At 41.4% G+C, this 26,333-nt stretch overlaps 1 protein-coding gene across 1 annotated transcript in view; it reads right to left on the bottom strand.

Annotated features, from left to right (window-relative positions):
- The window catches only part of DSCAM (DS cell adhesion molecule), an 831,700-nt gene that overhangs the window by 242,013 nt on the left and 563,354 nt on the right, over window positions 1-26,333 (bottom strand). The window contains exon 11 of the mRNA XM_028845317.2: window positions 10,846-11,019. Within this exon, the coding sequence (XP_028701150.1) occupies window positions 10,846-11,019 (174 nt within the window). The remainder of the gene's footprint in view (window positions 1-10,845; window positions 11,020-26,333) is intronic.

The following is a 26,333-nucleotide window of genomic DNA, read 5'->3' as shown; positions in this document are numbered from 1 at the left end:
TTCCACTTTTTAGCAATTACGAATAACGTACCTATAAACATTCATATACCTGTTTCGTGTGGACAAATTTATCTTAGGTATATACCTAAGAGTAGAATTCATGGGTCATAAGACAACTCTATGTTTTTAGACTTTTTGAGAAATGGTCAAATTGCTGCTCAAGTGGCTGCCCCATTTTCTATTCCCATCTGCCATGTATGAGTGTCCCAATGTCTCCACAATCTCTTCAATAATGGCTATGTTTTTAAAAATATTTTAGCCATCCTAGTGAGTGTGAAGTGATATCTCATTGTGGTTTTGATTAGTAGTTTCCTCATCACTAACGATGTGGTGCATCTTTGACCGTTGGGATATCTTCTTCAGATAAATGTCCTTCCAAATCCTTTGTCCATTTTTTAAACTGGGTTGTTTTTCCATTGTTGGGTTGTAAGAGTTCTGGATATAATTTCCCTATCAGATATGTGATTTACAAATATTTTCTCCCATTCTCCAGATTGCCCTTTCATTTTACTGATGCATAGAATGCTTTAATATTTACAGAGTCCAAATCATGTAGTTTCCCTTTTGTTGCATATGCCTTTGGTGTGATAGCTAGGAAACCATTGCCTACCTCACAGACACAAAGATTTACTCCAGTATTTTCTTCTAAAGGTTCTATAGTTTTAGCTCAAATTCAGGCATACAATTTGTTTTTGATTAATTTTTGTAAGTGGTGTGAGGAGGGACCCAACTTCATTCCCTTGTTCCAGAAAATTTATATTTCTACATTTACTCATTTAAGCCTTGTAACAGTACTCTGAGGTAATCTGAGAATTAAATATCAAAGGCACAGAGAGATTAAGTAACTTGCCCATGGTACACAGCTACTATTTGGCAGAACTAACCAAGTTTTACTTGACTGCCCATTTTCTAAAATATCTTATCCTAAAACAAAACTGCCCTTTCAAAATATAAGGACTGGATGGGCTGTTCAACAAATTATGTTAGAACAATTAACTAACCATTTAAAGATATTAGCTCCTGCTCATAATTTGGAAAAGATATTAGTTCCTACTCATAATTTCCATCACAATAAATTCCTTAAGCATAGAGAGTTAAATGACAAATATAGAATATTCATACTCTTGGGAGAGATAATTATTTTGTAAGCATGCTATAAGAAAAACCTGTTACATTTATCTACCTAAGAAATTTTAACCTGTAGATCAAACTGTAAAGTAGAATTAAATGTTTCATCCTTGTTGTAATGGCAAAGAGTCAGGATAGACTAACCTTTCCACATACAGTTATGCCTTAACGACAGGAATGTGTACTAAGAAATATGTCCATTAGGCAATTTCGTCCTTGTGTGAACAACATAGAGTGCACTTACACAAACATGGGATAGCTTGCTACACACCTAGGCTATATGGTACAGCCTATTGTTCCTAGACTACAAGCCTGTACAGCATGCTACCATACCAAATAGTGCAGGCAACTGTAATACGAGGGTGAGCATTTGTATATTTAAACATATCTAAGCATAGAAAAGGTACAGTAACAACATGGTATAAAAGATAAAAATGGTACACGTGTGTAGGGCACTTACTACGAATGGAGCTTGCAGAACGGGAGGTTTCTCTAAGTGAGTTAGGGAGTAAGTGGTGAGTGAATGGGAAGGTCTAGGAAATTACTACCCATTACTGCACACTTTATAAACACTGGACACTTCAGCTACCCTACATTTATAGAACACTGTCTTTATTCAATATTAAACTTAGCTTACTGCAACATTTTACCTTATAAGCTTTTAAATTGTTTTAATGTTTGACTGTTTTGTAACAACATGTAGCTTAAAACACAAACACCTTGTACAGCTGCACGACAATATTTATTTTCTTTCTTTAAATTCTTTTTCTATAAGGTTTTTTTTGTATTAAAAATGATTTTTTTTTTTAGCTTTTTCGTTAGAAACTAAGACAGATGCACACATTAGGTTGAGCCTACACAGGTTCAGGGTCATCAGTATTACTGTCTTCCACCTCCATGCTGGCTGTCTTCAGGGCAGTATTACACATGGAGCTGTCATCTCCTATGATAACAATGCCTTCTCTGAACACCTCCTGAAGGACCTGCCTGAGCTGTTTTACAGTTAACTTTTTTTTTATAAGTAGAAGGAGTAGACTAAAATAATTATAAACAAATAGTAAATACATAAACCACAAATAGTCATTTATTATTATTATCAAGTATTTTATAGTGTATATAATGTGTGCTCTGCTTTTGTACACTGGCAGGGCAGTAGGTTTGTTATGTAAGCATCACCACAAACAAGAGAGTCATGCATTAAGTAATAATGTTAGGATGTTGTCCATTATAACATACATTAGATGGATGTTGTCCATTATAGCTCCATTATAATCTTAAGGGCCCTGTCATAGATGTGGTCCATCATTGACCAAAATATTGTTATGCAAAACATAACTATATAACATAAAATCTGGATTGTGGGCCAGGCATGGTGGGTTATTCCTGTAATCCCAACACTTTGGGAGGCTGAGGCAGGCAGATCATTGAGGTCAGGAGTTTGAGACCAGCCTGGCCAACATGGTGAAACCACATCTCTACTAAAATACAAAAATTAGACGGGCATGGTGGTAGGTGCCTGAAGCCCAGCTACTTGGGAGGCTGAGGCAGGAAAATCACTTGAACCCAGGAGGTGGAGGTTACAGTGAGCTGAGATGGCACCGTTGCACTCCAGCCTGGGCAACAAGAGAGAAACTCCATCTCAAAAAAAAAAAAAAAAAATCTGGATTGTGTGGGTCTATGTATACTGTATGTGTGCACACACAAACATATGCATGTGTACATACACACATATGTACAAATACACACATACATACATTCCAAGCAAACAGGGTCCTTGCCACTCCACAGACATAACCAACTTCTCCCTTCAGCCTTTGCCCTTGCTATTTCATTTGCCTGGAATGCTTTCTCCAAGACGTATGCACACCTTGGTTTCTTTTATCACTCTACCCCTGCCAGGCATTCTGTTATGTACCCGTCTGCATGTCTTTCTCCTCAAGGGAGTATGTGCTCCATAACAGTGAACTAATACTTGGTCTTGTTCAGAGTGCACAGGATGTAGACCAATTCTTGACACTAGGGAGCGCTCAATGAACCCTGCTGATGGGCAAATGGGCGGATCTGGCCAGGGGCAGCCAGAAGACAGGAGGAGATGTGAAGGGAGCTAAGCAGGGACCCCACAGCCAAGGACCAAGTGGTGGTGCAGATGTCTCAGCAGATGCCAGTGTGGAAGGTCACGGCTGATTGAGGGCTCAGAACATTGTGGCCACAGGGGAAGGCCATGGAACAGAAGGACCTTAAATCAACTAAAAAACATTGAAATAGCCACAATTACCCCAAAGTTTAAAAATATATATAACATTTCAGTTGCCTGGTAGAGGAGAGCCTCAGAACAGAAGAATGAAGAGGAGGAGAGGCAAGAGGAGGAGGAGGAGGAGGACGGGAACAGTAAAAGGGAAAAATAAGATTTTTACTGGCCCCAGTAATTTTTTTAAAAGGCTGTTTATCCTTCTCCCTCACCAGGTACTGACCTCCCTGCTGTGAGCCAGCAGATGTGCCCAGGTCCAAGAGCTGCCATCCACCTTCAACTGTCCTCCCACGGAGTTGTTCTTCCCCAGCCCAAAGCATGCACTGCAAATCCCTATAGCTTCTCAACCCAGATCAAACTCCTTATTCCCCCAGAGCCATTTATTTCAGCACGATTACTGAGGGGAGCACTGTGGCTGAACTGCACTCCATGAATTGGTGATGCAGCTGTCTCCTTACCTAATTAGTTTGGATGCCTCCAGCTGCAAAGGCAAAAACCCTGACCCACGCTGGCCTACACAGCAAAGGCAATAAAGTCCCAGGTGATCTCATGTACTGCCAGACATTATGGGGTCAAGAATTAAATGAGATAAACCTCTCTTGCAGAGTCCCATATTAAGAATATGGAAACCTTCTCCAGAAACTCCTCAGAAGAATTGTTGTTACATTTCATTGTTCAAATCCTGGTTATCTGACCATCCTGAACTCAAAGGGAGCTGCTGCCTTTGAGGAGTCCTGGCCAGGGCTCACACCCAGTGGCTTTGATGGATTCGGACTCTCCTGCTTAGGCAGGCGATGTGGCTTGCATTAGGCTTCTCTCCAACACAAGACTGCAAAAGAGTTCTGTTGTCACTGAGTGTACAGTGTCCGGGGCTGCTGGAACAAAGTTACTGCACAAACTGGGGGGCTTAAACAACAGCAATCTATTCTCACACCTTTCTGGGGGCTAAGTCCAAAATGACAGTTCTGGCAGGGCTGGAGTCCCTCTGAAGCTTCTACAGGAGACCCTTTCGTTGCCTGGCCCAGTGTCTCGTGGCCTGTGGCAGCATAACTCCAATCTCTGTCTTTGCCCAGCTATGTTTTCCATTTGTGTCTGCATCCACATTGTCCCCTTTTTATAAGGACACCGGTCACATGGGATTAGGGATCCAGCCCTACTTCAGTAGAACCTCATCTTCACTAATTACATCTGCTAGGTGCAAGGACACTATTTCCAAATGTGGTCACATAAGGTACTGGAGGTTAGGAATTCAACATATAAATCTAGTGGGTGGACGGGAAATAATTCAACTTTCAGCACAGAGAAAGGAGGGAAATTGAAATCGGAGCAGGGAACAAACTGCATCTGCTATAGGAACCCTCCTGTTTTACAAATTCCTTTTTCACTCCAGGCAATCTTTAGCCAGTGCAATTTCAGGCAGACTTGGGAAGTGAAATGCTTCTGTTTGGGTGGAGCTCAGGAGGCCCTACCAAGGGCGTGGCAGCTGCTGAGGGATTTCCTTCACTAAGCGATGTCCCCTCCACCACACTTACTTTCCCTGGATTTCTCCCATTCTCTGCTTCCGCCTCCAGAAATTTATTCTCAAACAGTTCTGGGGGCCAGAAGTGCAAAATCAAAGTGCTGGCACAGCTGCAGTCCCTCTGAAGCTTCTGCGGGAGACCCTTCCTTGGAAAAATTCCCAGCAAAGTTGCAGATGTATCTGGCAACTGGAATTGAGAGGGAAGCAGGAGGGATTGAGTGTTGCATATGCACAGGATAAATTGTTGGGGGGCTCCTGGAGGGGCTGGTGACTGTGAATTTAGGAAAATGCATAAGCTGGGTGTTCGTAAATCTGGGACGCCTCATATTCTATTTCAGGCACTAATTTGTCGTGTTTGGGAAGGACTTAAACTATAATTCAGAAATGATGATTGATACGGTTTGGACCTGTGTTCCTATCCAAATCTCCTGTTCAATTGTAATTCCAGTGTTGGAGGAGGGGTCTGCTGGGAGGTGGTTGGCTCAGCAGCCTGAGTGATGATAAGGAGCCTGGGAAACATGTAGGGTTGATTCAAGGTGGCCGAAGCTTCACCATGGGGTGCAGCTTGGGGCTGGGCTGCTTCCTCCTCCAGAGCAATGCTACAGGGACTGGAGATTTCCATTTAGCTAACTAGGGGTTAGGGTAAAGATCTGTGCATACTGGTGGCAGCAGGTGAGAGCAGAAAGCAAAAGACGCTGACTGGATTATCCAGGCCTAGATACGGATTCTTTTGACAGGAAAGGAGATGGGTTATTATATGTCAGGCTCCATATATCTGCCCTGGCAATGGCAGGGCTTGAGAGTGGCCTGAGGTCAAATCAGAACATGGAGATCTGTCCAGAAATAGCAGAAATAGCCAAGACCCTGTGGACGGTCAGGTCAGAGCTGAGTGAGTTGGTGCTTGCACATGTATGTGTACACACACATGCACTTGCATTCTGACAGTACAGAAATCTGATGGGCATAGCGACCCACAGACCTTCCCGGATTCAGCATGGAGGAGGAAGACCACATTACCTAGGCTGGACTGGAGCCCACGGGCTAACTGTGGGAGCTTGGGGGTTCATTAGATTCCAAGAGTAACTGACTCTCCAGGGAAGCGCCTGCTCCTGTTTGATAAGCGGTGCTCTTTTGTCCTGCATGCGGGGATCAGAAAGGACCGATGCAGAGCAGCCCACAAAAGCAGAGCTGCTTGTTCACTGTGGGCCACAGGTTCATGCTGAAATCAGTGTTCCTGGAAACACGAGGCTTCAGATCGGCCAGTGGCAGAAAGTTGGGAGCAGGGAGGATGTAATTTGGGCATCTGAGACAAACCTTAGCGATGGCTATCAATTTAAGAGATTCAGTGGTTTTCAGAGCTGTGAAAGGAAATTAAATTTTGGGACCCTAAACTCAATTTAGCTGAAGAGAAAAGCCAAGCTGGGAATTGGGTCACAGAAACCTGCCTCCACCTTTTAGTTCCTAAACAAGATGGCTACAAGATGAAAAGCTACACGCTTCCCTCATATTTTGCCCACAAGGAAATTCCTGGTGAGCTGTTAAAACTTCACCATGGCAATGCAACTTGATAGTTTATCTTTACAGATGCAGTAGCCCCGCCCACCAGACACAAACGCGTAACTGAATGTTCCCCTCCCCGTTTTGTCTGTGTCATGTAAAATGCACATTCCCCAGTTTTCCTCTGCCCCTTTTGTTTATGTGAAAACTGTGTGCTTCTCAATAGCTCGTCCTTTCCCCTTTAAATTTGGAGCCCTCAAAATCACCTTTGGAGAAAGGAATAGACCTGTCTCCCGGGCACATCCTTAACTTTGGCAAATAAATATCCTAAAATGATTAAGACTTGTCTCGTTATTTTCCTCGATTGGCAGAGCTATTTTTTTCTTTTTTCTTTTTTTTTTTTAAACATAAAGGCATTCCCTGGGCCTCAAACAGTTCCTGGTTGGGGGAAGGAGCACATATGTGGTATAGTTTCTGCAGCCCCTGACTGGCCTGGAGCATAGGGCAGGATGTCATCACCAGAGGCCAAATTTGATTGCAAGCAGGGCCTACTCCCTCTGCCTTTTCTGCCAAGGCTCCTAATCGTTATCTCACATGATAATTATTTTGGGTAAAACATAAACCAGCATTGTGATGACAGTGTAGACTCACAGGCAGGAACCCCGACAGAGCTGGACAGATTTGCATGCAGTAACCTTCCATCCCACTGATTGCTTTCCATGACAATTCCATACACCCTTGCCGGCTTTCTTCTTTGCCTGTGGCTTCCTTATGCTTGATTCAATAACAACAACAAAAAGATGTGTGCGTGTGTGTATGTGGTGGGTGTTTATTGTTAAAATGCTTTATTTTTGGAGTGCTGTTTCTTGAAAGCAGTAAGAAAATTTCCCATACAGAAGACTCATCCGTGCTGGGTTCGCAGGATCCCACAGTATGAGTCCCCAGAAGCAGGTCCCATCAGGAGAGTCTGGGTCTTTAAATTATGTTTACAGCCAGCACCAGGCCATCCTGGGAGTCCAGACTTCCTGCAGGAGCAGCTGTCTTAATTTCCTGACGTCATCCAATTAGACAGCAAGGTCTTCCCTATTGAATTTAGAAATATTTGCAGCTCATTTTTAAAAATGACTTATAGAAAGGGGAAAGTACTTAATGTGTTTATTTAGACCAGTAAACTCTCCTTTATATCTAATTTTTTTTTTTTTTTCAGTTTGAGATCCTCAAACACTTTACTGATTGTTATTAAACAACCAGGGTTAGGAAAAAGACATTGGCCATTAGAGTTTCTAAAGACACCACTCCAGGGCTGAGCTTTGGCTGACTATTACACAAGGATGAAAATGCCTCCCCATGGGCCATGGAGGTCCTCTTTCTTTTTCCCCTTTCCTAGCCTGTGGCCTTTTAAACTTTTTTCAGAACAACTTTCTGGAAATGCTCCTATGCATGGCACCATCAATATATTTTCTCTTTCTTTCCAACCAAAGAATCACTTACTCTAGGTATGTATTGGAATACTTATTTAGAACATCTTATATCATACAATGTGTTTTCACATGTGTTACTCTGTTTAATTTTCATCACTCTATGAAGATGGCATAGTTCTTCCTATTTACTAGGCCCAGAGAGGTAAACTAAAACAAACAGCCACGGAGAGGTGCATTTAACTTATTTAAATCCACCTCTCCGTGATTAGCTCGTATTAGGTTAAGAATCTAAAATGTGGCCAACTCCATCATCTCTCTTTGAACTGTGTTCACTTTGAACGTTCTCCTCTCCCATCTCCTCCATGTACCGCAGAACATTCGAACAGAGAGTTACTCTTGCCTGGCATCTTTCAGTTTCTCGTACCTGCTTTCTCTGCCTCCTCTCCCCGGAACACCCTCTCTAGCCTCAACAGTCCTGCCTTTTGAAGCCCCTTGTGTCTTTAAGACTGAATTCAGATGCTGCAGCTTTTCATTCCATAGTTTCTTAGTCAACTGAGGCTGCTGTAACAAAGCGCCACACGTTGGTGGCTTCCCAACAACGGAAATGTATTCCTCACAGTTCTAAGGCCGGAAGTCTGAGATGGGGTTACCAGCAGGGGCAGGTTCTAGCATCCTCCTCTAGGTCGCCACCTTCCTGTGTATCCTTCCATGGTAGAAACAGAGAACAGGAGGGCTCTCTGGGGTCCCTTCGATAAGGACACTAATTCCATCCCTGAGGGCTCCCCCTTTGTGACCCAATCACTTCTCAAAGGCCTCAGCTTCTAATATCATCACATTGGGGGTAAGATTTCAACATACGGACATTGAAGGGTCACAGACATTCAGTTCATTGCACATGGTCACTGATTCTACAAACAGAAGCAAATCACACCCTCTTCCATGCACGCTGGTGTTCCGGGCTCTGTTCTACCAATTGTGTATTCTGCCAGACAGGAACTGGACATATACCCACCCAATTATCCCCAGAGAGCAAAAGCTCCCAGAGGGCAGGGGCCAGCTCATCTCCTTAGTCCTCCCTGATGCTGTACAACTACCACTGAGTACAGAGATCTGGAGAGAGGACATGTGGGGGCATCTTCTATTCTTGAAGCCTATTTTCCATGAAGCTTTCTTTAATTCCCCCAAGCTGACATTTCCTTAATTCCCCCATCCTCCTCTGAATGTCACAGACATGATCCATGTGACTCTTCACCCTGCATTATAATCAGTGGCTTCTACCTTCTTCCTGGTTATCTCCCCTTCCAAAACACAAGGCCTGTCACTCATGAGGGTAAGGTCCATGGTTGATTGTACTTGTATCCTTCATAGGGTTTTATATATATTAGGTCCTAGATATGTGTTTATGGATTAGAAAATTATCTTATACATTTAAAATCTATTAAAATAACTGCAAAATACACCCCTTTCATTGGGGAAAGATGGACCAACTCTGGTCAACACTGCTCCTCCAATTTTAGGTTTCCATATTAGTTCATCAATTTATAACTTTTAAAAATTACCATTTCAGCTCTGGATTTAAATGATATCACAATTTGCTATCAAATTCTTGCACATCATTTCCTCCAGAGCATATGATTTAAAAGTCAAAAACTAGGTATTGAGTATGTGCAAAATATATTCCAAAACAACCCCATTTCATAATTATAATCTATTTCACAATATAAAAGTTTAATAAATAAACACTTGGATGTTTTTATTGTTCTGTCAGAAATAGTGGACTAACTAAAATAAATTCAGTGAGTGAGGATGGATACTTGTCTGTTTAGCTAGCCTTTCACTATCATACACACACAAATACACACACCTCTGAATGTCACTTTTAAATCCCATCCTTCTAATAAATCATATGGTAGAGACTTTTCCAAACTATTCATAGCAGAATTAAAGTTAAAAAAAAGAAGAAATCCGAGGGCCAGGCATGGTGGCTCATGCCTGTAATCCCAGTGCTCTGGGAGGCCAAGAGGGGAGGATCACTCGAGGCAAGGAGTTTGAGACCAGCCTGGGCAACAAAGTGAGACCCTCATCTTTACAAAACATGTAAAAAAAAAACAAAAACAGTTGGACTCAGTGGCATACACCACTAGTCTTAGCTACTAAGAAATCTGAGGTAGGAGAATCCCTTGAGTTTAGGAGTTCAAGGCTGCAGTGAGCTTTGATGGCGCCACTGCACTCCAGCCTGGGCAACAGAGTGAACCTCTGCCTCAGAAAAAAAAAAAAAAATGAGAGGGGAGTCTGAATAAAGCCTTGTAATCAAGAAGAAATCACAGTTCATTCAATGGAAAATTACACAAATGGGCATAAGCCATTCACTGTAAACTAAGATGCACCATCTTAATAAGCATGACTCAGTAAAACTGGTTCACTTTATATCCTTTCCTTGGTTGCCAGTGACCAATGTATGAAAATAATTTCATTATAAAGCACCTTTTTGTATATATTGGGCCAGCAGCGCCAGCATTAAGCCTAGTCCTAGACATTTCTGTTGTGTAGTTGTTTACTAGTCACTTGATTTTAAAATGGTCCTTAAAAGGAAATCCATGGACAAGCCAGCTTGCAAATAACAAAAAGCATGACAAAAGGCTTTGTAAAGAGCACATCTGAGACCACGTATTAGGTTTTTCCACAGGAAAATCAACAGGGTAGCAATGTGGGTGTTAAAGGCAAAGACCTACTCATCTGCTAGGTTGCCCAGAGCCCATACCAATGGCTGTGAGAACCAAAGGGAGAGAAGAATGTGGCTCATGCTCCACACACAAGGGGCCCTGGGCATGCTGTCAACAATTGGCTGGACGTTTACCATCTTCTTCAATCATGTTTCCAGAACAACAAAACTTTAAACCCAGATATATCACACCAATGGGTCTCCTTTTGTGTTGATTTTAAACAGGTATGCATGGAGACAATTGAAAATGGCAGCCCCCAAAGACCTATGCATTTAAACTAGGTAAAACGAAGCATTTCTTCTCTCTTACTTTTAACCGTGAGGTACATGGACTTGCTGACGTCTGCGCCCACATCGTTGCTGACCTTGCAGAGGTAGTAGCCACTGTCTTCCTCCACGACATGCTTGATCAGCAACGACCCATTGCTGAGAACTTGGATTCGGCCATTTAGGGCAATTGGCTGGAACTGGGGAACCCCAGCACCTGAGACAGAAAAAGAAAGAGGAGCAATGATGCAAACGTGAGTACGTATGGGAAGACAATGAGTTCAAGTACACCCAGACTCATAAAGAGAAGCACCAGACACTTCACACAGATCCCATAAGGCAGTCACGGGATACACCAGGTTTTTCTTTCTTTCCTCCAATATTAAAATTCTTGTTTAGAGAGAAAAGCATTTATTTGGAATGACAGTATTTCAGACTCTGAGATAAAAAACTAACAGAACTTACAGATAGTTTCTACATAAAAAGCCAAATTTGATGAGTGTTAAGTAGCTGATAAATTATTCAAAGAAATCACAGTAGAACAACCACAGAAGCAGACAACTCTCACGGTGCTAAATAAATTCCTTGTGTTCCCAGGGACTTAATATGAATGTAAACAAGGAGTGCTCCAGGGACATGGCATTTGAAGTCTTTGCTCACTGCACATGTCTGAGGCTACAAAGAGAATAGGAATACTGCAGGTTTTTCTTTAAGGGTGGTTACATTCTGGTCCAGAAACACAACACACTGTTAATATCATTTAATGTTATTTAAATAAATACATCAGGTTAGTGCAGTAAGACAGCACAGAATTAAAATGCCACTCTCCTCAGAGGGTTTCCACGCAAGGAGGAAATGGCACAGATATGATATGCTGTTATAATGACTGTGATACAATTCATATGAAGGATTTATACACAACTATGTAAAAAAAAAGGATTTTAGCAATAATGAAACAGACTACGAAGGTCCTAGAAGAGTTCTGGGAAGATGGTGATTTGGATGAACCTGCCATGCTGCCTGCTTCTGGCCTGGAGGAGTTGGGTGGGATGGAAGAATGGGATTCAGGCCCTGAAAGATTCTCCCAGGGCATTTTTCTTCTCTGGCCTGAGTGTCTGGGGACTTGAGGGGAAAGCTCTGGGGTGAGCATCTTCCTGGAGGAAGCTCAATATTTGGGCCAAGGATGTGTTCTAGAGAGAAGCTGCTAACTCCCTGACCCAAGAACCTACATGGGAGCTGAACAGGTCAGCCATCTCCGCAGGCCTTAAGCAGGAAACTTCAGAATTTGCATCTGAGGACAGGAGAAGGGAAGATACTTTCCCTGCTGTCTCCACACCCTAATGACAGCTTGTATATTGGTCTCACTTGAGCTCACAATGGCAGAGACTGTGGCTGTGCCTTCCTTTCCCATGTTTCTGGTTTAGATTTCTCAGCAACTGGTCTCTAGCCCCACTGAAGAGACGAGAGAAACTGATAATGTTCCTAAGGGGACCTTTCACACTGAATAAGGAGATCAAGTAGAATCCCTGCAACAGGTGGTTCCCATCAAAATGGAACTGCTAGAGGGGACATATGATAACCTGAAATTTTTTTTTTTTTTTTTGAGATGGAGTCTTGCTCTCTCACCCAGGCTGGAGTGCAGTGGCACAATCTTAGCTCACTGCAACCTCCACCTCCTGGGTTCAAGGGACTCTCCTGCTAATCCCAGCTACTTGAGAGGCTGAGGCAGAGAACTGCTTGAGCTTGAACCTGGGAGGCAGAGGATGCAGTGAGCCGAGATCGTGCCACTGCACTCCAGCCTAGGCAATAGAGCGAGACTCCGTCTCAAAAAAAAAAAAAAAAAGAAAGAAAAATGAAATTACATGAATGTAGACTGATAAGAGTATCAATTTTACTGACAGATAACATTATTTTCTACATAATCAAAAAGTGTAAACAAAAAAGTTGCTATAACTATGAGTTTAGCAAAGTCATGGGACACAACGTCAATATACAAAAATTAATGTCAATTTCATTTACATATAATAGTAACAACCAATTGGGAATAAAAATTAAAAAGAAAATATATTGGCAAAAAACATGAAATATTTAGAATAAATTTAACAAAATATGTACAAGACCAACCCACTGAAAATTGTAAAAGTCGATATACAAAAATTAATGTCAATTTCATTTACATATAATAGTAACAACCAATTGGGAATAAAAATTAAAAAGAAAATATATTGGCAAAAAACATGAAATATTTAGAATAAATTTAACAAAATATGTGCAAGACCAACCCACTGAAAATTGTAAAAGTCATTGAGAACCAAATAAGACCTAAATAATTAGAGAGTTATACCATGTTCATGAATAAAAATGCTTAACATTTTCAGAAAGAGGTTGGTAATCTTTTTCTGTGAAGGCCAGAGAGTAAATATTTTAAACTCAGCAGGTCATACAGTCTCTATCGCAAGTACTCATCTCTGCCACTGAATCATGAAAGTAGCCATAGAAAATACAGAAACGAAATAGCATGATTGTGCTTCATAACAACTTATTGGCAGGCCATGATAGCTCACACCTGTAATCCCAGCACTCTGGGAGACCAGAGTGGGGGCATGGCTTGAGACTAGGAGTTTGAGACCAGCCAGAGTCATGGGGTGAGACCCCATTTCTATAAAAAATTTTAAAAATTAGCTGGACATGTTAGGTCATTCCTGTAGTCTCAGCTACTCCCAATGCACTGGGAGGCTGAGGTGGGTTTGAGGTTACAGTGAGCTCCACTGTACTCTATCTAGCCTGGGTGACAGTGAGACTTTGTCTCTAAAACAAGTGGAAGAGGAAGAGGAAAGGGAGGAGAAGGAGGAAGGGAAGGAGGAAGAGATGAAGGAGTCTTCAAAAATACTGAATCTGAGAAGAATTGATCTTTGTCCGAGCATATAGCGATAAATGTTGGTGATCATTATGAGGAAATAAGATAGTCTAAAATACTTACTTACAAAAGCAAAAACAGGTTGTGGGCCGAATTTGAATTGTGGCCCACAGTTTTCTGATATCTGATTTAAAGGTAATTGAGAGAAATGTAAATATAGGATAATTGTACATTTAGAAGGTGGAGCATCTACTAACAAAACTCACATGTTTGCATTAGTTCTTTATTACATACATAAAATATGAATTTTCATAAAATGGTTATAAGTAGAAAATATTCTTAAAATTCTTCTTTTCATAAGGAATTCAAAGTCAGGGACAAAAACATTTTTAAAACATAACAGTATTTTATTATCTCTTCAATATGTTGCTTTCCTCACTTGAGCTAATGAATATTTTATAAAGTGAGACTAAAAGGACAACCGTTTTTATCCCTAAATCTGCTCCCTCCTTGGAAATAAATTACCAAATGTACAAAATTCAGAATTATACCAGCAACTTGTATAATATAATTTAAAACTTAATTCATGTGAGACATTTACACGGCAAAGAAATATGAAAAAAAGCTCATCATCACTGGTCATTAGAGAAATGCAAATCAAAACTAGAATGAGATACCATCTCATGCCGGTTATAATGGTGATCATCAAAAAGTGAGGAAACAATAGATGCTGGAAAGGATGTGGAGAAATAGGAATGCTTTCACACTGTTAGTGGGAGTGTAAATTAGTTCGACCATTGTGGAAGACAATGGGGCGATTCCTCAAGGATCTAGAACCAGGAATACCATTTGACCCAGCAATCCCATTACTGGGTATATACCCAAAGGATTATAAATCATTTTACTATAAAGACACATGCACATGTATGTTTATTGCTGCACTATTTACAATAGCAAAGACTTGGAACCAACCCAAATGCCCATCAATGATAAACTGGATAAAGAAAATGTGGCACATATATACCATGGAATACTATACAGCCATAAAATAGAATGAGTTCATGTCCTTTGCAGGGATATGGATGAAGCTGGAAACCATCATTCTCAGCAAACTAACACAGGAACAGAAAACCAAACACTGCATGTTCTCACTCATAAGTGGGTGTTGAACAATGAGAACACATGGACACAGGGAAGGGAACATCACATACTGGGCTCTGTGAGGGAGTGGGGCAAAGGGAGGGAGAGCATTAGGACAAATACCTAATGTATCCAGGGCTTAAAACCTACATGACAGGTTGATGGGTACAGCAAACCACCATGGCACATGTAACAAACCTGCACGTTCTGCACATGTATCCCAGAACTTAAAGTATAATAATTAAAAAAAAAAAAAAAAAAAACTTAATTCATATGAAAGTTCACAGAAGATTTTGGTGCCTTTTTTTTTTTTTTTTTTTGAGACAGGGTCTTGCCCTATTGCCCAGGTTGGAGGGCAGTGATAGCATCATAGCTCACTGTGGCCTCAAACTCCTGGGTTCAAGCAATCTTCCCACCTCAGCTTCCCAAGTAGCTGGGACTACAATACAGGCAGACATCACCACACCCTGCTAAGCTTTTAAAATTTTTTTGTAAAGATGGGGTCTTGCTATGTTGCTCAGACTGTCTGAAACTCTTGGCCACAATTGATCCTTCCACTTTAGCCTCCCAAAGTGTTGGGATAACAGGCATGAGCCATTGTGCTTGGCCTCAAATGCTTGAGAAAAAATAAATACATCAGTATATGACTGGTTGATTTTGAAAAATAATTAACGAAAGCTATTTAATAGTTTACTTATTGAGATTTAAAGCATGAGAATTTTAGATTAGGGAATCTGATTTTTTTTTGTCAAAAATTCAAACAGTAAAAAAGTAAATGCCTTTGGAGGGATTATGGACTTTCTAATATTTTCTCAACATAAAATAATGTATCTTTTGTTTTTATGCAAATTGATTTTATTGATTACTGAGCACCTGTACTGTGACAGATACTGGGTGAGGATCTATGGCTAAAAAGATCAATGGAAAGATCTTTTTCTCCTTCCTTTCTCCCTCCCCTTCAGTCCTAACTCTGGGGAATTCCAGCTGCCATGTTGTGAGCTGCTCCGTGGAGAGGCTCCCATGGGAAGGAACTGGGGGTGGTCGAGAAACTAAAGCGTATCAACCATCACAAGAGTGAGCTTGGGACAAGATCCTCCCACAGCTAAGCTCTGAAAGGACCGCATCCCAGCCAATCCCTTGGCTTCAGTGTTGGGAAGACCAGGAACCAGAGGTCTCAGCTAAGCCACACATGCATTCCAGACCTACAGAAATGGGAAGCTATTAAATGTGTATCATCTTAAGCCACTAAATTGGGATAATTTGTTACACAGTCATAGATTCCTAACATATATGTAAAATTAGGTAAGTTACATTTCAGCTTCTTAACTTGTAAAATGGAAATAATAATAAAATCTTCATCGTAGGATGATAGAAAGACTAAAGTTCTTGAACTATGTATTGGTAAGGCTCATAGTAAGCAAACAACTTTGTGCTTTTTAACATTCTGTTTTTAATTATTTAATAATTTTAAGATTATATAGCTCTCTGTCTTTCCCATTCCACAAGAATAGGGACCATGTTGCAGTGAATGTCTCCATTCATCAATCAGTCCATCAGTAGAGAGAAATATATAGTGGTAGGCAATCTGTATGCCTAACTCAGGGAGAAGAATTTTGGACCAAAGGTGATGCATCTTCAAATCTTAAAATATATTGCCGTATTTACAATAAACTGCCTCAAAACCGTACTGTTACCTCATTCAGTGCTAGCTGAGGGTTAATTTTTTCCTCAAACATGTATGCTATTAATCTTTTAAATCTTCATCAATACTATACATCACTATTTCAATTTGCACATTTTGACATATTTTTTGTATTTTTTTGTTTGTTTTTCTTTATAGATAATTTTGAACATCATGAATGTATTGGTCATCTGTATTTTTCTTTGGTAAACAGCCTATTTATATCCCTTACCCATTTTTCTACTGAGCTTTTGTCTTTTTCTTCATTTTCCAAAGCACGTTAGGTTATAAGGAAGTGTTTCTATGTAATTATTTTACAAAACTCTTTTTTTGTTCTTGTTGCTTTAATCACAATAGGATGTTGAATATTATTAGCTACCTTTTAATCATATATTGAGATAATTATATGCTTTTTTCTCCTGTAAAATTACACTGCATTTTTAAAGAATTTGGTTTTTATAAATTATCAAATTACTTCTTGTAGATATTGTGTTCATTAGTGTAAGGATAATAGATTTATTGGAAGTTAAAATTAAGGAAAAAGCCTTCAACTTCTATTTAAGTGCTTAAATTTGTAACACACTTTGAAAATCAGTAAAGGCTACTGATGTCTTTCTCAAAGTTGACTGTAAATTGAGAGTAGATGCAGTCCAATACAAACAACCTGAAAATTCAACCAAATATAGGATTGAAAAAATATAACCATAAGATAGGTAATCTAAAAATTTTAAATTATATAAAACTGTATTTAAGAAACTGAAAATCAAACAAAGTGCTGGTATGGTTTGAAAAATTTACATGAATATCTATGTCAACAACACATTTTTTTCCTTTTCTTAAATAATTTTCACCTGAAAAATGCTTGTAATAGTTGAAACATTTATATTAAAGAATCACAACATAAAATTAACTACAATGCTAAGTTGTCTCAATTAAATAGCAGAAAAGGATGATCTGTTAATTCTTAGCTAGACTGAGGTAAGCCTCTTTATTACTAAAAGGTCCTAAAGAAGGCAGAAATAAAGTCTCAAATGCATTTAAGAAAACATTAAATCTTTTCTTCATCAGAAAAATGAACCTAAGTTGAAGGGTTATTGCATCTAAAGATCTAATTGTGGTTACTAAACGGAATAATAGTGAACACACTGCCAACCAATTCATCTACTATGAGGACTGCAGTTCCAAGGGTTAGCGTTTGTTTAATTTGAGGGAAGTGGACTGGGGGTTTGACAGAATAACCTATCAGTCATCTACTTCAGATTCATCTTTATTCTAAAGAGCAAAATTTAACCCACTGCATCAATATGTAAAATCCTGCAATCTTCTTAGGACAAGGTAAGCACTTTAGGTAATTAGCTAGAAGATACAATGCCGCAACCAGCAGTCATTAATTAAAACACTGTCAATTTTCTGTGACTAGCAGGGGTCAAGTGGGGACAATTTCAATGCTCCGTTACATGAAAATAAAATGCTAAAGCAATATGTAAGGCACATGCTGAATTGCTAGTTACATTAACAGTGGGTCACCTTTCTTATTTAATTGCAAAGGTATGCCTAGCTGTGTTCCCAGGGACTGATGCTATGGGGACAGTGGAAAAAGATTGGCTGATTGTCACCAAATGAGCTCAATTTGAAGGCAGCAGCAAATAAGAAAATTGTTTCATTTTTTTTAAAATTTTATTTCACTGTTAGGTCTTTGCTGGTCTGTAGAGAAGGCACTTGGCTAAAAGCCAAAAGGGTTGGGTTCTCATGCTCTCTAAAACTACCCGTGCCTTAAAGCAAGTGGCTTTTCTCTGCATCCTTAATTTCATCATATATGAATGAGGAGAATAATCCCTTTACATATGATGTAGGATTGTTGTGCACATAAAGCAAAACAAGATTGTAAGAACGTGGGTATAAACGCCTGCATAAAAGGACCATGAGAGCTTGGTCAATTAGCTCATCCAGAGAGGTCCTCTTAGGACTCTTCAGTCGCAGGACCTAAAGGAGGTCTCTTTAGACTCTATGATTTGCACACCAATGGTCAGGCTGTAAGCTGTTCTTTCTTCTCACCAAGGAGTCAAACAAAATCCCTTTCATCCTTATGGAGAGAGTGGTGTTTTCCTCAAGAATGAATTTGTTTTTCTCCTTTAGGAAGGGGGGCTTCCTTCTCTGAGAAGAGTTGGGGGATTGTAGGAAGTCATTGGGTAAAAAGATAGAGGTCGCAATGGAAAGAGAATTCAGTGGAGGAGTGCTGAAGAGTTCCGTTACAAAGAAGAATCCAGAAGTGAACAGAGGCACAGTCCTGAGACACTACTGGCTTGTTTTCAGGCTGGAGAGATGTTTCCAATCCCTGAGAAAGCAGCTTCCACAACCGTGCAGGTAATATTTATGTCACTGAAAGTTTGTGTCAGATGGTGTATGCTGATCTTTAGAACTACCACTTTCCCTCTAATCTCTACCCTAAATTGCAGGGTTTGAAAGCCTGAAGACCACATTCCCTGGCTCCTTTGTTACTAGATTCCGGTTTACATTTTACCAGTGAGAGGCACTTAAAAACAATTTGGAAGGTGCAAGGGTGGAAAAGCCATTATTTTGCTTTAGAAGCAGCAAATTGATACATGGGTCAACCCCAAACATTAGGTTTATGGCTGCCTGTGGGATAACTTCTACAAATCACTGCTTGAGCACTAGAGGCAGCTGTTAGCAGTGATGGGAGGAGCATCTCATAGTTCCTACACTGCTCAAGTGCTTAAAGGGCCAGTCAGTTTGTCCAATGATTCAACAGATTTTGCACGCCTCTAATTCCCGTTATTAAATCCCTTCTTGATAACACACCACACCCTAACTGAGACACCATCCAGGTTACTTCTTTTGTAAATGTGCACATAATTGTGTCCACTGTGCGATCCAGTTATCTTTCCTTAATGCCTTCATTTCTATGTTGAGGCTATCTGCTGAAAACAATGGAAATGTCATGGTCTAGATTAGTGCGTAATCAGGATTTGTTACAACTTGCTAGTCCACTAGCACTTCAATGTCTAATTCTGTAACTAATAAGGAATTATGTAACTAATACGCAAGAATCCTTTTTTATCAGCCAGATGAAACATTGACCCTTCATTCACTTATCAGAAAACTGAGCTGTGAACTGAACAGGATTCAGCACTCGTCAAGGGGTCACATGATATTGGAGGTGGTTGAGGTAGCTCAATTATGCAGATGCCACCAGGGCTTTGCCTTGCTCCTGGGAGGAGCCCTGCAGCTGTGTCTACCATTCAAGGTCTCCAGCCACCATTTCCCTGGAGCAAGAGCTCCCCGAGCATTTGTCCTCACTATGGCTGCCTATACCCAGAAGAAGGCTTCTAGAAAGTTTCCTGGGATATAAAGAAGGAAGAAAGATGGAGGAGTGCTGAAAAAATAAAGGAAGAGCAAGATGGGCCTTGGGGTTGACAGTCCTGGTGGCTCCACCAAGACTTAGGGGAATTACACTTCCTTAGGTGAGGACCCTGCAGAGGTCCTGCAGCAGCTCCCGGCGCCACTGAGATGCTGATTAGGGTAGCACAGAGGGAGGCAGAAGGTTTCCTGCTCTGCTAAGTGTTTCCCTACCATCAAAGGAAGAAAATAAAACAATACGTGGAACACTCACTTTCTCTGTTCAGCTTACAACCCGTTTTTAAAACTCATTATTTCTTTGTGAGGCCCCTTGTCTCTTCTTGAGGAACACATAAGCAGAGCTCCTTTTGTTGTGTATGAGGGATCCACACTGGAGTTTGAACTTGGCTTTATTTTTACCATGTGTGCCATAGAAAGATATTGCCTCCTTCTCCTTTTTAGATTATTTGAATTATTTCCCCATATTAATTGAATATATGCATCTTACCACATAATTGGAAATAGGGGGCACTAGGTGAGAGCCGGGACCTGATAGTCTGGATCAGAAGAATGCACTGGTGTAGAACAGGCAGTCACTGCTGTTCCAGGAAACCAAGGACATGGAAGAGGTCAAAACCATGGATGTGGAGGCTTGGGGTGCTCTAAACAGTACAGAGCAGGACAAATGGTGAGTCTAGGAGTGGGCATGGTGAGAGCACTGAATGGTCTGCAGATGCACAGGCATGGGTGGGACAGTGGGAGGGCAGCAGCCTCCACCAGGTCAGGCTTGTGGTCAGAAGTTTTATTCTGCTGATCCACACTAAGAGGATTAACATAGGGTCAGGATTATAGGGACTGGTCCCAAGGAGATGAACAAGACAAGGGTCAGAGACAATGCAGAGACCCAATTTCCCAGAACAGGAATGCAAAAGAGACATTTGTCTGAGCAAAGCCTGTGGAACTGGCATTCAAGGTCAGAGTGAGTGGCAGCAAGGGCAAAAAAAGAATGAGACGAAGCACCTTGGACACTGAACCCAGGGGCACTCAGGCACAAGGGTGGGGCAGAGTGAAACATGCAAGGGCATATAGAGCAGGGCAAATGGACCAGAACTTGGGGAGGAGCCTTGGAGGACCTAAGAACCCAGTAGCATCCCAACTGGGCTCTATGAACATACCCCCCCCAATGAGCTATTTTAATATAAATCCCCTGCTCTCCCAGAGGAAAAACAAAAGAGAATTTTATTTAAGAAAATTTCTGTCTCTTGATAATTTTCTCCTTTCCAGACTTATCTTTGGAATGTGTGATCTCCAGTGTGTTCCACAGTGTCATCTGCAGTGTGATCCACAGTGTAATCCACAGTGTGATCTGCAGTGTGATCCACAGTGTGATCCACAGTGTGATCTGCAGTGTGATCCACAGTGTGATCCACAGTGTGATCTGCAGTGTGATCTGCAGGTGATCCTCAGTGTAATCCACAGTGTGATCTGCAGTGTGATCCTCAGTGTAATCCACAGTGTGATCTGCAGTGTGATCCTCAGTGTAATCCACAGTGTGATCTGCAGTGTGATCCACAGTGTACTCCACAGTGTGATCTGCAGTGTGATCCTCAGTGTAATCCACAGTGTCATCTGCAGTGTGATCCTCAGTGTACTCCACAGTGTGATCTGCAGTGTGATCCTCAGTGTAATCCACAGTGTCATCTGCAGTGTGATCCTCAGTGTACTCCACAGTGTGATCTGCAGTGTGATCCGCAGTGTGTTCTGCAGCATGATCCGCAGTGTGATCAGCAGGTAATGTGCAGTGTGATCCACAGTGTGACCTGCAGTGTGATCTGCAGTGTGGTCCATGGTGTGATCTGCAGGTGATCCGCAGTGTGACCTGCAGTGCGATCTGCTGTGTGATCTGAAGGTATCTGCAGTCAGATCTGCAGCATGATCCACAGTGTGATCCACAGGTAATCTGCAGTATCATCCTCAGTGTGATCTGCAGTGTGACCTGCAGTGTGATCCACAGTGTGATCCGCAGTGTGATCTACAGTGTGACCTGAAGGTATCTGCGGTGAGATCTGCAGTCTGGTCTGCAGTGTCATCCACAGTGCGATCTACGGTGTGATCTGCAGTATGACCTGAAGGTATCTGCAGTGAGATCTGCAGTCTGGTCTGCAGTATGATCTGCAGTGTCATCCACAGTGTGATCTACGGTGTGATCTTCAGTGTGATCTGAAGGTATCTGCAGTGAGATATGTAGTCTGGTCTTCAGTGTGATCTGCAGTCTGATCTGCAGTGTCATCCACAGTGTGATCCATGGTGTGATCTGCAATGTGATCTACAGTGTGATCTTCAGGTGATCCACAGGTGATCTGCAGTGTGATCCACAGTGTGATCCATAGGTGATCTGCAGTGTGATCTGCAGTGTCATCCTCAGTGTGATCTGCAGTGTGATCTGCAGTGTGAGCCCTCTCTTGACTGCTAAGGAAGAGATTGCCTTGTTCATCTCACCGAGGAGGTCTGAAACTGGTGTTGACAGAAAACCTGCTCTAGAATTAACCTGCTTGAGCTTGTCCTTTCCCTCATATTTCTCATGGTCTTCTGAGACATAGGTCTTGAGGGCTACAGAAGGTCCCAGGGATGTCCCCTAGACCTTGGGAGGGAAGTTGTGGGCAGGATCAAGGTGAGCCATTCCAGGGCACCCCTCTGAAGTAGGAGGGGACTCCAGAGAGGGTCACTTGAGCAGTCTGGCCAGTATTGAGCACAGCATGTGTTTCCCCCTCCATCTTGCATGGAAACATTTAGTTAACTGTCTGGAATGCCTAGTTTTATTGCTATGAATCTCTCAACAAAATAATCAAGTTCCTTTGGCCCCCTTTGATTAGAGACTATAACCACAGGGGAAGATTTCTGCAGGTGGGTTGACATCGAGCAGAAGAGGGTACTTTTAGGGCCTTAGTGGTAAGGGATAGCCAGACCCTCTGGGGGACTGTGTTTAGTGAGTGCAGAAGTGACAGCCTCCAGCAGCTTGTCTGGGGACAGTAGGAGAAGGAGTAGCAAAAGTAAAACTGTGCGTGCACCAACTAGCGGTGGATTCTCTGGAGCCTCCAGGGAAATATGGAGTTGGAGAAACTACGGTGAGCAGAAAGGTCACAGGAAAAGGGGCAGGTGGGGAAGCCAGTCTTGAGAGAGAAAGAAATAGGGTCACACTCCCATTGCAGCCCTGTGTATGAGCTACAGAGTGGGGAAATAGAAACTCCTCTAAATTCAGAACAGCATCACCCTTGCTGGGAGAAGAGCGAGCTGTGGACAGCTACATAAGGACAAGCTCAACAAAGACTGGCTGTAGACAGACCTTGACCCCTTTCCACCCAGAAAACCAAGGGAGGACTAAAGAAAACCAGATGCTGTAGCCTATAAAAAATTCACTACTACTGACAAATGGAAAGAATGCAATAAAATTATTAATGTTCATAAAAGAAAAACTTGGATACATGAAAGGACTATCCATGGTATTGGCTGGGAAGACTCAATATTCTAACGACATCAACATTCTTCATGTTAAGCTTTAAATTTATGATCCTCCAAATTTTCCAGATGTTTTTGAAACTTGACAAAGTTATCTTAATATTCATCTAGAAGGAACAAGCAAACAAAAATGCATGCCAAAAAAGCAAGGACATTTTTGAAAAATAAAAGTCACAAGGGGAGTAGTGTCAAAACAGATATTAAAATAGAAAGAGATAAACTTCTAATACGTGTGGTGCTGAACAGGCAGTTCAGTGTAACAGAGAAAAGGCTGAAACACAGACTCCAGTATTCACATTTTCCCCTTAGACAATAAAGCATCACAAATGAAAAAGTTTGAGCTCTTCAACAAATGGTTTTAGGACAAATGGCTAACCATGTAAGTTCATGATAATGACAATAATGATATTAATAATAGCTAATATGTATTGACTAGTGGCTATGTGCCAGAAGCCATAATAAATGCTTTCTATGAGTCACCTTACTAAATCATCACATTTATCCCCTTATTGTATCTGTTTCAGATGCAAGGATGCTGTGGTTCATATGGGGTAGGTAATTTACATGCAGTCACGCAACCAGACAGTGTTGTGTTGTGGCTGGGGTTTGAACTTATAGTCCAGTCTCCTAACTGATGATTTCTACTCCTCCTCCTAGATTCCTACTTTACTTATTTTACTAAAATCAAGTCCAAATTCAATGAACCTTTGTATATAAACAATAGAATTTCATATTTGAAGATGGAGGCATAAACCAGCATTTCTTCTTCTCTTCCTGGGAACAACATGAAAGCAAATGGGAGAGCAAAGCCTAGACAAATACAACCTCTATTTCCTATGAAATTAGAAAATAGCTCAACTTCCAACTACAGAATGGGTAAATGGGTAACCAACAGGGTAACTGAGCAGAAGAGCATGCAGGAAGACGATGGAACCAGGGCCACCACTGTCAACTTCAGCAAGCCCCAGCAGAGTGGGTCACAGGTGAGGGCAAAGCCTCCATCAGTGAAAACAGTGTGCACAGGCCGGGTGTGGGTGGGCGCTTCCCCAGGCCTGATGTGGCTTAGAATCTTAGAAGTAGGGTGAGCTGAGGAATCAGGCATTTGCCCAAAACAATCTTTTTCTGGGGACACGGATTTTCTTCAAATGTAAGTACAGTGGTTTCCCCTCATCCGCATTTTCACTTTCCATGGTTTAAGCTACCTGAGGTCAACTACAGTCTGAAAATAGATGAGTATAGCCTCATAAGATATTTTAAGAGAGAGAGAGAGTGAGCACATTCACATAGCTTTTATTACAGGACATTGTAATAATAATGTTATTCTAGTACTCATGATTTTTGTTAATCTCTTACTGTGCCTGATGTATAAATTAAACTTTATCAGGGGTATGCATGTGTAGGAAAGCGCACAGTATATGTAGGGTTTGGTGCTCCCCATGGTTCAGTCATCCCCTGGGGGTCTTGGGGCTACTGTATTCAAAAGGAAGCCAAGATCTAGCAAAGAAAACAATAAGCAAAACAGAAGAAAGAAACAGAACAAGAAACCAGGTGTCATGACTTAGATGAAGACTGTGAATAAAACAGTCACTTGTCTATTAAGCCATGGCTGAAGAAGGGTAAACTGTGAGCTGGCAGAGCTGGAGAGAAAGAAGGAGAAAAGATATAAATTCACAGCAGTGAAGGCAGAACCAGAGTGGTCACAAAGAAGAACAGACCTTGCTGGGGAAAAGACACGGAGAATAGAAATGGAAAAATATAGAACAAATTAAAATGGAAATCAATGAGTTAAAAAAGCAGAGAGAAAATGACAGCTACAGAGAATAGGTGGCAATCATATGGAACCACAATCAGAGACTCTGAAGAAGAAAATGAAAGCAGGGAAGAGAACAAATACTTAGATATACAATTCATGGGAAAAATATTTTAAAAAATAACCTGAATTTACATATTAAATAGATGTACCACATCTATGGGAAAATTCACCCCAAATGGAAAACACCAAAATATAGGCTAAAAATTTACCAGACTTTGGGGCAGGTGCAGTGGCTCACGCATGTAATCCCAGCACTTTAGGAGGCCAAGGTGGGTGAATCATGAGGTCAGGAGTTCGAGACCAGCCTGACCAATATGGTGAAACCCTGTCTCTACTAAAAATACAAAAATTAGCTGGGCGTGGTGGTGCATGGCTGTAGTCCCTGCTGCTAGGTAGGCTGAGGCAGAAGAATCACTTGAACCCAGAGGTGGAGGTTGTAACGAGCCAAAATCGTGCCACGGCACTCCAGCCTGGGTGACACAGCGAGACTCCATCACAAAATAATAATAATAATAATAATAATAATAATAATAATAATAATAATAATTTACCAGACTTCAAAGTCAGCTCTTTGGTGCACAGAATCAAAAAGATTAAGTTCCTTCTACAGGGAAATCAGGCAGTCTGTGGTCCCTCCAAGGAGACAGTGTAAGCTACCAATATCCTACCAGATACTCTGTCCTTTGGGTGTAAAAAGGCAACAAACCATTGCAAGGAACAAACTTGCAAACCAGAAAGAGGAACAAACCATTGCAAACCAGAAAGAGGTTGGAATGTTCTTCACCATGGCCAAATAACTCATACTGAGCACAAAATCAATCTAACATAGAACTGGCAATTGCAAAAGTTGGGCATATGGCTGCAGAATAGAACACAGAGGGTCTAAGCCCTGATGATGTAGAAAATATTCAGTGAAAACTAGGATATTTAGAAAATTTATCATTGCTTATACTGGAAATTGACAGCTGTGTCTGCAAAGAGAGGAGCCCAAAACGCTGATCTTATCCCAGCCCCAGAGCTGCCCTCCTGGAGTTGTCCTGTCTGTCACAGGCATTTCCACTCTCCTGATCGCCTGGCATTCCCCGCTTTCTGTCACACCCATAGTAAATCTGTCACTCAAAGACATTCAGAATCCAACTATTTGTCCCTCCTCCACTGCCATCACCC

Source organism: Macaca mulatta, chromosome 3 (genome assembly GCF_049350105.2).
Source record: "Macaca mulatta isolate MMU2019108-1 chromosome 3, T2T-MMU8v2.0, whole genome shotgun sequence".
NCBI lineage: Eukaryota > Metazoa > Chordata > Mammalia > Primates > Cercopithecidae > Macaca > Macaca mulatta.
This window is presented reverse-complemented; position numbering and strand designations above follow the sequence as displayed.